Source organism: Taurulus bubalis (genome assembly GCF_910589615.1).
Source record: "Taurulus bubalis genome assembly, chromosome: 3".
NCBI lineage: Eukaryota > Metazoa > Chordata > Actinopteri > Perciformes > Cottidae > Taurulus > Taurulus bubalis.
In genome coordinates, this window is record NC_136591.1 from 21854854 (window position 1) to 21868842 (window position 13989).

The window sequence follows — 13989 nt, forward strand, 5'->3', positions numbered from 1 at the left end:
TATTAAGTAGATGCAGTCCAGTTTTACATGAAATGTGCTTATCATTGTGTCCCAAGCTAAGTGTTCCAATCTATATATTATCAGTAAAATATAAATCATATTACATAATTGGGTGAATATTTAATCAGATTAAAAAACGTAGCTGGTTTGACTATTAATAATGTTAATAGTTTAATAATCTGCATGGTCATACTGATATGTAGAAAAACGTCACTATGCTACCGGCTACTGCAACTCACAGTAAGCTAGTTAAGCTAGTCGTGAGCTACTTCACTGTAGATTTATAATCATTTTCTAGGCCTTACACTGTAAATAAAGAATGTCCATGTGTAAAATATGATACTTAAGAAAGAATATAAACAATTAGAGGGAGTGAACCTTATGAAATGATGCATTGTATCATGGGGAAAGTCACAGTTAGTTTAGTTAGTGTGTTCACATAGGAGATGTTGTAGGTATGCCAGGAATGTGAAATGAAGATGAGCTCATAGTTCTCCTCAAAATGGGTGCCGTACCAGGTACCCCTCTGTACTGAAAAACAACTTCTCCAGGTAGGGAACTTGTGCTCAGTTACACAGAGGGGTGGAGAGATGACGTCAAGAACCAGGAAGCAAAGCGTGCTGAGGTACCACCTCTGAACCAACCCGAATGCTGCCTCCACCTCTGTTAAACCTATAACCAATTGCACGTTGTAATATTAAGCCAATGAGCGACGACGACGCCCATTATATTGATCTATAATATCAAATGTTTTACACCGATCGGGGTGCAAAATTTTAAAGCTAGACAGTTAACTGCCGTTAGATATTCGGTGGTCGGTGGACGCTGTGTTTTTGTGCATCCTCGTGTACACTGTACCATCAACTTTTTTATTAAATCCATTTTATTATAACTTACTGAATCCAGAACTTTTTCTTCGAGTCTACCACCCAAAGATTATTGAACATAACATCACCCAGAACATCATTGCGTCCAAGATTGTCAAATATTATAATATCATATTTAAGTCATGTCAACTGTTTCACTGACGCAAGCTGCTCTGGCAAAATGCATCCAGTGTCTAAACATAGAAAAGCAGAGAGAAGAACCAAATGAGTCTGGCAGACATCATCACTCCGACTAACATGGCAGCAGACCACCTCCGGCGGCCATGATGGTGTTGGAAAAACAGTTAGGGGTTTAGTCTTACAAACCCTAAACACTTAATTCACTTCATCATTGAATAATAACATTTAGCTTTTTCTTGAATAGTTTTTATGTACTCTATGATATTATGTAAAAAAAAGACCTCTATTTTTCATTAAATATTTAATATGATCCTACTCTTCAATTAAAAACTCTCTACTAATTTGGGCTGTTTTTTTGTTGTCACTGATTTTAGATGAAGCTGAAGCAGGGGACGATGAAGAAATGTATATTGTTATAATTACTAAGTCATTGTAGCTGTTTCTTCTGGACAATTAGTGCTCATTTGCGCTGTGAGAAGTGACAGTCCAGTATGTGTGCCAGCTGCTTTCGGTGGGCAAGATCTCGGTGACCTATTGCTGCTCTCTCTGCTGAGAAGGATCCAAGGGGAAAGCATCTTCATCCATTCTTTCACTCCTTTTAAACAACTGAGGCAGGAGAAATGTTCACCGTGAGTGATTGTGTGAACCGACAGTGCCGTTTGAAATAGTGAAAACCGTTAACAGCAATCTTCTTTTTAATTTTGCAATCAACAATTTGTCTCCATGGCGCCACACCCTCTATGCATGAGGCAGCTGATCCACCGAGTGTTGCTAATTAATGAAGGGCATCTTAGAGCCCAAATCCTCTGCTTACTTTTGGGTGTCGGCAGTGGTGCGAAGCAAAGCCACTAACCTTTGATATGGGCTGTCATCGCTGCATAATCATAATCAATTCAGCCAAAAATAAAACAGTCTTCTTCAAAGCAGCTTAGCTTAAATGTGAACACCCAAGCAAAGAGTGCAATAAAACTCTTGGGGAAAAAAATAAAAACGAGGGCAGAATTATGCACTAATCCTTGTCGAAAAAAAGAGAAGAACAGAACGAGGGCTGCTCTTGTTCCTCTTCAATCAAAATATTGCGAGTTAGTGTGTCAAGTGCGGCCATTATTCTGTTTTATTACTCACACTTAGAAAGTTGTTGAGTATTTTTATGCAGTCTTATGTTTGGTCCAACGGGGGAGGACATTTGAAACATGGCAATCAGCATCGACCGTGTTAATGCCATTCATATCAGAGTGGTTTCAGAGTGACATCCTGGTGCACAGGTTCCTTCTGGGTTAGTTGAGATGGAAGAATATTTGGATTAACTAAGTGGGCCATGAGGAAAACAATGGGACTGTGGCTATGACACTCAGTTTTTATATTTCCTATAATCACTTGGCAGAGAAGGATAGCGCCCTACACAGATTGCTTTAATTTCCTTCCTATCCATCTTCCGTTCTTTCTTTCTTTTTCCCCCGTTGGAGAGGAACATCCCCAGCCCTTCAATGAGTGAAAACGCTTTGAATCCCTGACGTTCATTCGAAATATCCCTTTTCAAATCTCCATAAATGAATACTAGCGGGAATAAATTATCCGCTGGCTAATTAGCCGTTAAGAGCCATCTTTGAATGTGACATCTTAAGAAAGGGAAGAGGGTTTCACAATGAGCGCCAGTGTGGCGGGGGGTCTCAGGCCCGGGGACATGGCACACAGTCTTAGGGTCCTCACTGCTATATTCACACACACACACACACACACACACACACACACACACACACACACACACACGTGTGTATGAGTGTGGACATCAGTAACTAGAGCTTTGTGCCTCTGATCATACTAGTTCTGCACAGTTCACACTCAGCAGATAAACTTCTCCTCCTAGTGTAAGAGCTGGAGTCAGAGCTGTTTCCAGACCGGACTGAGAGCGCCAGGGGGCCGAACTCATTTTACAGCCTTCAGAAGAAAATTGGATGGGCATGGAAGGAAAGAAATGTTAAATGATGGTCACACTGGACCAGAACACAGAGACTAATTACACTGCGTACATAAGACATTCATCACACAACAATTGACGTACTGCACTTAGATAAACACATACAATAACACTACCACAATGCTGCAACAGGCATATACACACAAATATAACAGCATAGACAGAAATACCCACAGTCCGTTTACTCACATTGTACGATCAGCTCCACCACGGCCTCCCGGGGCTTCACGTTGAACCCATTAAACTGGCTGGTCTGGCAACGGTACGAGCCGGTCATCTCCCTGGACACATTAACAATACGCAGCACACCGTCGTAGCTCTCCATCTGCATGCTGCCATCCGGCATAGGCACCTCCTTATCGGCCCGCGACCACAGGATGATGGGCTTGGGCTTCCCTGAAACAAGGCACTCCAGCTCCACTGTGTCACCCTCGCGGGCCACCAGGGGGGACTTGCCCCGAGGGACTGTCAGGTTGGGGGGAACTAAGAAAGAGAAAAACAGAGGAGGGACTGATATGGGGCTCTAGAAAGTCAGCAGGCGGGGTAAGAGGAAATGTCGACTGGCGAGGGGAAGAGTGGCGTGGAAGGTATGGAGGGGAGCGAATGAGCATCCAGGTTGCAATGGCAATGAAGTTGCGGCTCAGCCACATACACTACACAGCTTGAATGGAAGGACCATGCGGATATTAGCAGCAGCAATGGCTAGCGGCTGGGACTGGACAATCTGAGCATGTACCTGAGGTAGACCATCATGGAGTTGCAGCAGTGAGGAAGTTAAATGCAATCAAGCAATGGCAAACAATGAACAATGCAATGGCGAGCTGACAAGCAAATGCACCCTGTGAAAGAGATCAATAACAAAGAGGCCACAGGAATTAAACGCGGGATCTAAACAAGGAGCTAAAAGTCAATGCATCCCCCTTTGCTTTTTCCACTGCATTTGAAGAACTGTGAATACATTAGTCCAATAACTGACACACAAGGAAATACAGCTGAGTCGTGTGAGGTGCCAATTTCAAAGAAGTGAAACTAATTAACATGTTATAGGTTTTTGCACAGCCCAGGCGACGATGGTGAAACTTTCCCAGCGATTACTCACATTAAGGCAATCACATTTTATTGTAAAAATGCCAATGACACATTATTTTATTGTATATGCGTTAATCAGCATACATTTCCAGAACAGAAATGTGAACATCGGTTAAAGCCAGGTTAAAAATTCAGAGTCATAGAGTTTTGACAGAGATCATTTTGGATACCTCTTTTTATTACTTCATGAATCAGAAAATACTGTCAACCGCCACCTTTCCCACGGTGCCTTGCGCTAATCCGTAACCTCGGTCCAACTCAGTGACTTCAGCAGTCTCCTCTGGTTGCTTTATGACCACAAAAACTCCAGGTAGTCACTGAATCCAGGAAAGATTACGGATTAAACCAGAGACGAATAACATGTTCATCCTCTTTTTCTACCTTTGAACAGAGCCAGAATAACTGCCTCCTATTTAACTTCTGCAAATAACTCGATATCTTCGCTCTCAGCTCTCTCCCTTTATCTTGCTCTTCTTGGACAAGTTGGAAACCTGGCAACCTAACTTTGTCTTGAACATCAATAAATCGTATAGACAAGAAATGACCCTCGCCCCGGTATCGATCCAAGTGGCACTTTACACTTGCTTGCTGTGTGTGAATGAAGCTGTGGCCGCCTCGAGTTTTATGTCCGACCAATCAGCGACGTTCAGCACTGCAACCTCTGACCCCGATAGCACTCGACTAGACTCACGGCAGGCACTGGTTTGCCACCAGAAGCTATAGCATAGGAACTCAATTAAGATTCCTCTAGTCAAAATGGAATAACTATTTCTTAAAAATAGTTCCCTTGCCTTCTGTTTGCAGTTAAAACGGGCAATAATAGTAATACTAATCTTATACTAGAATCACATTCTACCTGCTCTACATCTGCCTAAGAAACGCATTACCCTTCGAAGATACCATCATCATCAACGTCAGCATTACCTTCACAATCATCAGCATTACAATATTATCATCATCCTTGTCACATTTGCATCATGATGCTCATCCTCGCATCACATTCTCATCACAATACTACTTTCAGGACGGATTCCACCACAGCCATTACAACATTCATAATTCTTATCACCATCGCTCTCCGCAGCGTTTTTTGCTTCTCTGGCCCACCTCTTCATGCAACTCCTCCATCTCAGGACAGCGTTGTATATTCCAGAGCATTTACAACAGAACACTCCCATCGGTAGTTATTGTTATTGCTGGCCGTGTAACAAAATATGACCTAATAAATATCTTGCCTTTGTTTAACGGACACTAAGAGCCTTGGCTGGATGTGATCAATGAATAATAAAAGAAGTGCAAAGTGGTGGATTACTGCACACATTTGCAGGTTTTCATTGAGTGTTTGTTTGTGTATGTGTGTGTGTGTGTGTGTGTGTGTGTGTGTGTGTGTGTGTGTGTGTGTGTGTGTGTGTGTGTGTGTGTGTGTGTGTGTGTGTTCGTTCTAAGTTTGGAAAGCAGGAAAACTACCAGGTTGGATCATCCAGTCTGGTTCCTCATCAAGCATGCTGGCCAAATAAATTTGTTTAATTAGCAAACCTGGCAAATTGCACGGGCTCCTAGAGTGCTGTGAGTGTGCAAGTGTTTGTGTGTGTATTTGTGTGTTCATGTATTTTTGTGCAAGTCCAAACCATCAGCAGACTCCAAGACTATTTTGTAGCGCTGCTCCCAAAAATAGTTTACAGCCAGAGAGTCGAGGAGTGAAAATCTTCCCAGCAATGATGAAACCATGTCATGCTTCCCTGAAGATTTTTGAATCACTGTCATTCTGCCCAAACAATGCTGCAGCTGGAATGAAGTCAAGTCACAATGAAGTCTCATAGTGATGAAATCGGCAGCAATCTTCAGAAAATGAATCTGAGTCCAGCTCTATTTCTTCTGACTTCTCCTCTCTCTGGGTGAGAGGTAACAACCTCAATTCTGAAACTGTTGGTTATTTCTTTTGTCCTGCGTCAAAACGTACTAATTTGCAGAAAAGGCTGGAACAACAGCACATTGTGTGAATTGTAGATGAATATACAACAAACAACATGCAGTCCGGACTCTAAGGTTGTGCTGAAGGCCATCTTCACGTCATAAAATACCAACTATACAATTGGCTCATTATTGAACCCAGGTTTTGCACAAAGAATCAGAGAATGGGAAACAGTATAGTGTAGCAGAATCCTCTGTTTTGGAATTTCTTTTTCCAAATTTCAAACCTGCAATAACCGATTGGCTACTTGGTGGCAAGCAAAACCATGCTGTAAACACAACACCTTGCAAGTTAATAAGGTGTTAACAAACAATGGCATATTTCCACATCCGGCAGAGAAAGAACAGTTTGGCTCTGAGTTTCTGGCCATCTGACGAATGCCAGTCCAAAACGCATTCATTCCTCTCTCACTGTAGTCTGTTTGAAGCAGCTTTCACCACCAGCTAGTTGCTAACTTTCTGTCTGCAATTAAGTGTTGGACAGAAGGGGGTTTATCAAAGCCGTTTCACTAAAACAGCTGTCTGCTGCTTTTGAAAGCAATGCGAAAAACGATGTACCATAACCGTAAAGATGTGGGAAGCAAAACCAACAATGAGCTGAAAGACGCTAAAACATACACATATTTTATATATAGCAGCTCTTCATTATACTGAGTATGGGAAATACTGAACTGATGAATCACTGTATTTTGTAAAATAGTAATACACTGTACTGTATTATACCTTTCAGCCATTCTAACCCACACGTAAAGCCGCTATCAGCTTGTTCAACCTTGTCAGGTCAGTAATATTTAAACATGTTGGTGTCATTAGCATGGGATAATGAACACTGGTCATTCACAGTCTTGACAATGCTGTTTGGCGCCAAGGGAGCAGCAGAAATGATCTCCGCAGAGACAATGACAGCAGACACTCATTTCACTCACATTTGCTGATTGCTATTCACACAATGTGTCGAGCGCGGCAGCCAGGTGTCAAGAGCTGACATATTTCTTTTCCACAACATATTTCCTGCACTTTCCCCAGAATGTTTCCTTGAGTCCAAAAAGTGGAAAGGTGGATCGACAAGGGGCGAAATAGGAAGGGAGCAGCAAGCAACCATTAGCGAGCAGAGGAGAGGTGTATTCACGGAGTTGCCATCATTACACCTGGCCTCTCCACAGCCCGGATTAGGCAGGCAATTACAGATGTCTGCCTATTGGGTTTGGCAGCACGGACACTGGCCATCAGCTGCCATTGTCTCTCTCCACGCCATCGTGGAAACGCAAACAGGCACACGTGCACACATGCACACGGACACCCGCTCGTCTCTCTCGCTCACTCTGAACCTCGTTCTTCCTCCTGCATCACTCGTTCCCAGTGAACACCCTGCCTCTGTGTGTGAGACTAAACACTGAGATGCTCAGTGTGGCGGAGAGCCCGCGACTGGTCTTTACTATGCTCTTATTGTGCCACAGTGATGCCCGCGGGGCATGCCCGCTGTGTCCGTATGCTTGTATAGTGTGCGCCTATGTGGTTTTAAGACTCGGCTTGTGCATGTGCTGAGTGTCGCTTCTCTCGCCCACGGGTGACCCCATGCTGTGATCCTTCCTCAGTCCCTCAATGGCATACTTCTCGTTGTTGTTGTCGGAAAACACCGTGTCTAAGTGTGTGTGCTTGTGTGCTTTGTGGGGCTAAATTTGGACTGGACCTCCTTGTTTGGCCTCAGCAGCGCTGCACAACTCTAGGGCCTCAGCTGGAATGATCCTCCGAGTGTAGGGACTGATTGCTGCAGCCGCTCAGCAGGATCCAGCCGAGCAGACGCGGTGCAATATGAGCTGAGTGCAAAAAAACACAGCGACGGGAGCCAGAGTGGTGCATAAGTCTTCGAGAATAAACAACATTCCTGTAGCCCCCCTTTTTTTTCCTCGGGTAAGTGCAGTGACATCACTCCCCATTACCATGACAACGCTACAACGGCAAGTCCTGCATAGTGTTGTGTGTATGTACATGTGAGGGTGTGTCTTTAGACAGCTCGGGGGCCAATGAGTTGTTCACAATGTGACAGGACTCTCTGCTCCTCTGAGTCCTGGACCTCTGGGGATAGAGAAGGGAGTCCCAAAGGTCCGCCGTGGACATGCTTGTGAATCTGTGTGTGTGGCAGAGCTGCATTGAGTCGCTGAAGTGTAACAAATATCCACAGATGTGTTCAAATTGGCTAAATGGAATGCGGTGACACTCAGCTGACCAAACACACTACTGTGTGTGTGTGTGTGTGTGTGTGTGTGTGTGTGTGTGTGTGTGTGTGTGTGTGTGTGTTTGAGCTCCATGCCGTTCCCTGATATCTTACAACTTACGCTACGATCAATCACACAAAGCCCACATGACTTCATGGGGCTGAGATTGTAGAGCAGCAGGCTTTCAACACCAAAGCGCCAGTACAACCACTTTCTCTGTTGTGAGCAACTCCCTGGAAGGACCAGGGTTTATGTACATTGCTCAAGGGGTATCAACAGCAGTTAATGAGGCAGGCAAGAGTCTTTCCTCTGCATGTCTCCCTCAGGTTTTTCCGAGCTGGACTGGGAGGTGATTTCCCAGATGGCCACCTCCACAAAGCTTGACTTTAGGTGATGCAGTTGGGGCTAAACAATGTGCCAAGTTATCTAGTCGTATGAACATATTTTATGGACTAAAGTGGGGACAGCATAGCCTACCTACAATTGTAACCACTACACTTCTGCCATAAGTCTTATAAATGCATTTACAGACAATGCATTTTGCTGTTCTCAGATGTGCTGACACATACTGCCAGGTGGTTATATGTCCATCCTTGTAGAAGTGGCATGACCATGGCATCTACTGTTGTCACATGGCAGATTTCTCAGGACAGCATCCCAGCTCTGAGACAGCTGTTGGGCCCCTCATCCCATTTCACAGCTCACTGGGCCGGTTTCCGGACCTCTGTTGGCTCCAACGCTGGGATCTGCTGCTCTCAGATATCATTATTTAAGCCCAGTTCACAGTTGCTAACCTAATTGTGTGTGTTAGAGTGATCGGAGCAATTTTAATTTCAGGTTTTAAGGTTTGATTGCACACATACAGGACTAAGGCTTTTTTTCTCTGTGTTTCAGTTTTATTATTACAAACATATATGCCACCTAACTTGATGGTTTGCTACCCTGAACAGCAATTGTCCAATCCTAGTCTAGGCACCACAACTCGACACAACAGAAGTAACTGAAGGGTCGGGGGCTTAGCCAATGGTCAATAGAAAACAAGATGAACTCTTAGCACTTGTTTACTGTACTAGACGTAAATTTCAACAAAGCAAAAAGCAGACACACTGCAAAAGTAAGATGCACTGTTTTTACAGGATATTACAAGATATGTTTTCAGTTTTTTTCAGACACTTGTTGGACCAGCTGCATATCCTACTGTCCAAATAATAAAACTCAAATGAATAAAGCAATGAAAGAAAATGGACATTTGTCCAACATCAACAAAAGACCCGACATTCTATGACATCTCCATATGTCCAAACAAAAGAAGCAAACAGGTTGTTTTCACCCACATATACCAAACAGCAGTTGAACCTTTGCGCCGTGTAGGTGAGTCAGGACGGAGACCAGGTTCCTCCTCATCGGGGTCAGTGAATCTGCTGCTGAAACAAGCCCATCAGTGCGGTCCACAGCTGGCGGCCCCTCTTAGAGCCACATGTGGCTCGGATGATGGCAGCTCGAGATGAATCAGAGTCAAACAGACAATAGGACGCTTGATAGGAGGACGGACGGAGACGAGCGGGCCCGCCGCAAAGCTTCGAATGACTCAAACAAATTTCAGATGAAAAAAAAAGAGCTGTAGTTTGTACTTTGTGTTTATTAAACCAGCTCATTTTTTAATCAACTAAGCACTTAATTGATTTGCTTAATTCATTAACTGCAGTGATTCTTTTGATTGACGGAAACGTTGGGTGGTGCCAGAGTTTCAGGTGTGAGCGGGATGCTAATTGGGGGCCTCATCATGGGAGGATTTATTAAGCTCCACAAGAAGAGAGAGGTGACTTTCAATCCGTACTTTGTGATTATCAATCAGACTGAGTATGAGCTATCGCCGTGTGCTGGAGCTTTGATGCATAAACAGAGACGATTCTTGCCGCAGTAAAATAGTGTTCTTGAATCGAGGCAATGGAATCCAGTGTTTACAGTAATTATAACACAGAGCAATAAGCAGATATCAGCTTTAAATGTCAAGAATCCATCCGTAATAACTCTTCACGCTATTCAAATTTATCTTGAAGATAGTCCCAATGGTAGTTCCAATCTGAAGCCAAGTGCCATTTCAGAGTCAGAGCCATAGAATGGCAATAATTGCGTCATCTAACAATAATACAGCAGGACGCATCCACTAAACACACATTTAACATGCGGACTAATGAGAGGTATAATCAGCTAGGTCCGGTTAGAAGTTTACGGGATGTTTTATGTTTTACACTAATGCTCTCTTTTCAGCTGTTCCTGTATCTTGCGGTTCTTAATCCTGACAGCATCCAAAGGGGAGGTCTGTGTCCTCGTTTCCGGACCACACTCATAAATAAGTATCATAAGCCTCGTCGTCTCTGGGAGCCCTGACGAGAAAAGAAGATGCTTATTTTATGAGTGTGCCATGATAGTCAATATTAGCACTGTTTTGCAAAAAGGGAGAAATCATGAAGGCTGTTGAAATCTGTATTCATCAAAAGTTGAAAGAATGGAACATAATAAATATTCTCTTTTATAAAGACGTGATGTGGGCTGGGGATAAATCCGGGTTTTGATTCTGGAACCGGAGCCAACGCTTGAACAGCCAGCGAGCTGCAAAGTGTTCAGACTAGAGACACTTCATGCCCAATCTCCTTCCAACCACTTCACCAGCACGAACCCTTGGCAGACCTGCAGTGTAATCTCCTCTAAACGCTTTTATTAAGATATCTAATTGAGGCTCGGGCTTTCTCCCTTCAGGAAAACAGGCAGAGGAACAAAAACAAGGCTTACACACCCCAAAACAAGCTGCAGGGGAATGGCAAGGCAGATGCATAAGGAGCTTTAGTCAGGGCCGTGAATAAAGACATCGTGGTTGCTCTGGGGCCCGTAGGGTGGAGGGCCCATAGAAAGAATGGGCCCGACAACAGTGAGAAGGGTGGAGATTGGGCTCTTGAGAGCGATTCGGATTATAATCTCAGAAATATGCCTGTCTTCAGAGAAGGACACACATTATATATAATAAAGTGGCGCCATCTTGGACTATTGCCATCGCCATCTTGATTTATGGCAACCAGTGAACGGTTTATGGCCACCAGTGAACCAAAGGAGGAGTGACTCTGGTAGTTTAGCGACCTGTCAATCACATGGTAGCCCCGCCCATAAGCATACCCTGCTTATGCTCTGCTTTTACTCTAAATGGACCATCATTTACTTAATGAACATCATGCTGTATTGAAGAAGACTTGAAACTAGCGATTGAGACCATAAACTCATTTTAACAATCTTTACTTGAGGGAATAAATCAAGTGAGAAGTACAGTCATTTTCTTATAGACGTCTATGCAATCTGACTTCTTTTTGCAGCCAGAGGAATCGCACCCTGATGGCCAGTAGAAAGAATATAGCTTAAGTCACTGTTGCATTGGCTTCACCTTTCAGAACTGGAGGTTGCCGCCTGATACATGATGCAATGATGATTGCTGGGTATTATGTATGTTGATGTTGTCCAAAGTCTATATTTCATCACGTGACGAGATTATATACAGTAGCTAGCTGAGGCGCAAAATCTGACAAGGCCGACAAGCTTAGCCCTTCAAAATAAAAGTAACAGTAAGTAACTAGGCCCTGACACTGTGGCCCGTCGTAACCACCTCACACCACTGGCTTTAATGGACAACAGCTGTACTATGCACCTCGGATTCATGGCATCAATCTGACTGACAAGCATTCTCCAGGAAAACCGCTCCAGTCACATTGAGGTGATGCGGCGCTATATTGTTACTGGCAGAAGCAAAATTCAATATAATACTTCCGCCGACAGGAACAGCTCGATGACAACGCAACTATTTCAAAATATTTCATACCGGCACATCTGACTGGAACAATGAGATCTTAAAAAGCAATCACAGCGAAGCCTTAAGGAAACCTTTCATTTCATATGATCACAATAGAGTCAGTCATTTTCCCGGTTATTTACTCAGTCAGACACATTAAAGGGTCTGCGTTAATGCATTGCCATCACCCAGGCACTCCAAAAGAAAAGACTGCACTACTTAAAAGATAATGAGGAAACAATCTTGGCAGGTGCGATTGATCGCACAGTTTTATAGCACAGGGATTATCAAAGGATTATCTAACAATAATTATGCACCCAAGGTTGACGCACTGCTTTCATGTTCCCGCTGTGAGGGGTAGCAAAGTGTGGGTATGCAATAGACATTGAGCTGAGGTAAGGGTGCAGCGAGAATGTGAAAATATGTCTGCCGATGAGTGTGTGTGTGTGTGTAAAAGTGGAAATAGAGCTCGCTATGAACCCAATCACAACTCGCAAAATATCCCACAACCTTAAAGTCACTTATCAGTACCGAACACGCGGCAGGAAATCCAAAGCAAACGGATATCTCCTCCGCCAGCGGCAAACACCAACACATGGGAGTCCCTCCACGTGGAAAGAAATGACTGAGTAAGCGGCAAGCAGGAGACTCCCAATTGTGGGGTCTCAGAGGCTCAGGGTCGACTGGGTCACGCCCCCTCGATGGCGTCTGTGGGCGATGAAGTAATGCCCGCCGACACCGGAGCGTCACCGCACATTGGCTGCACAACGATTGACCTCACACGGGAGATTACAGATAAAAAACACCACTCCTGTCCCATTATGCTTGTTGTTACTGTCTCTCTAACCAGTGCGTTTCACCACTACTGCAAGGCCGGCAGGAAGTGAGTAAGCACAAAAACACATTGTTAACTGTACTCAATGTGTTATGTCGCAATCTTCTAAAAGTCAGGCTCTCTTTTGTTGCCTGTGAAGCTCTGCCAGGCGTCTTTCTTTTAAAGTCAGACGGGAAGAGGGTTGATTGTGTTAAAAATCTAAAACAATAGATAGAGAAATGGATGTTTGACAGCAGATTTTGTCTTTTGATTATACTTTTAAAGATGGAATGATTTCAATATAAAAGCACCGAAGACACAATGAACAGCTGCTGTAACAAGACTACTTGACATGCCACGGCTGAAACTGGAACTATGCAGCTCGGTAAACAAGCTGGACTGGTATATGCTGTGTTGTTAACATGCTGCATACATGTGTGCAAACGTTAGTCGGAAAAATGGTGGAAGCAGCCAATTAGATGGGATGACGATGGATGTTTAGTCTCTGATTAGTCGAACTGATGGAGTCAGCTTTGGTTCACAGGAATACAATTGAACAGTCATTGTTGGTGCTGTGATACAAAGGTTTACAGTCAACATGTATCAGCTGTATCAACAGATTACTGGGTTTCAGTGAAGCATAGAACAGTCTGAAGAAGACATACAGGCTTTCATATCCTGTGAGGACGAAGGGCCTGACGTGTCAGTTCACCCAAATCACACACCAAAAAATGTTTGCTTTCATTTTCATAATTTGATGGGAAGAATAGTTTCTGCATTGCTACAATCACAATAGAGAGATGGGAGAACATGATTTGGGTGAAGTGACCATTTAAAGGAAAATTCACTGTTTTATAACCTGGTCTTATTTCACATTTCTGCTACCCTTCCTATCCGTTATACCCAACAACTTATCGGATGAGTATCTAACAATATATATTAGCACTTATTTTCTAACATTTTCTAACATGTCTAACATTCTAACAATAACACTATACAGTACAATCACTTACCTAGAGACGAATACCAAACTGAACATGAGATAGTAAAAAAATACTTTTTTCTTCAATTTTGATCTC

At 43.5% G+C, this 13989-nt stretch overlaps 1 protein-coding gene across 1 annotated transcript in view; it reads right to left on the reverse strand.

Annotated features, from left to right (window-relative positions):
* Window positions 1-13989, reverse strand: part of LOC306733749 (MAM domain-containing glycosylphosphatidylinositol anchor protein 2) — a gene marked incomplete at its 3' end in the record, with an annotated part of 170422 nt that overhangs the window by 47363 nt on the left and 109070 nt on the right. Inside the window, exon 9 of the mRNA XM_079215043.1 lies at window positions 3175-3495. Coding sequence (XP_079071169.1) covers window positions 3175-3495 — 321 coding nt within the window. The remainder of the gene's footprint in view (window positions 1-3174; window positions 3496-13989) is intronic.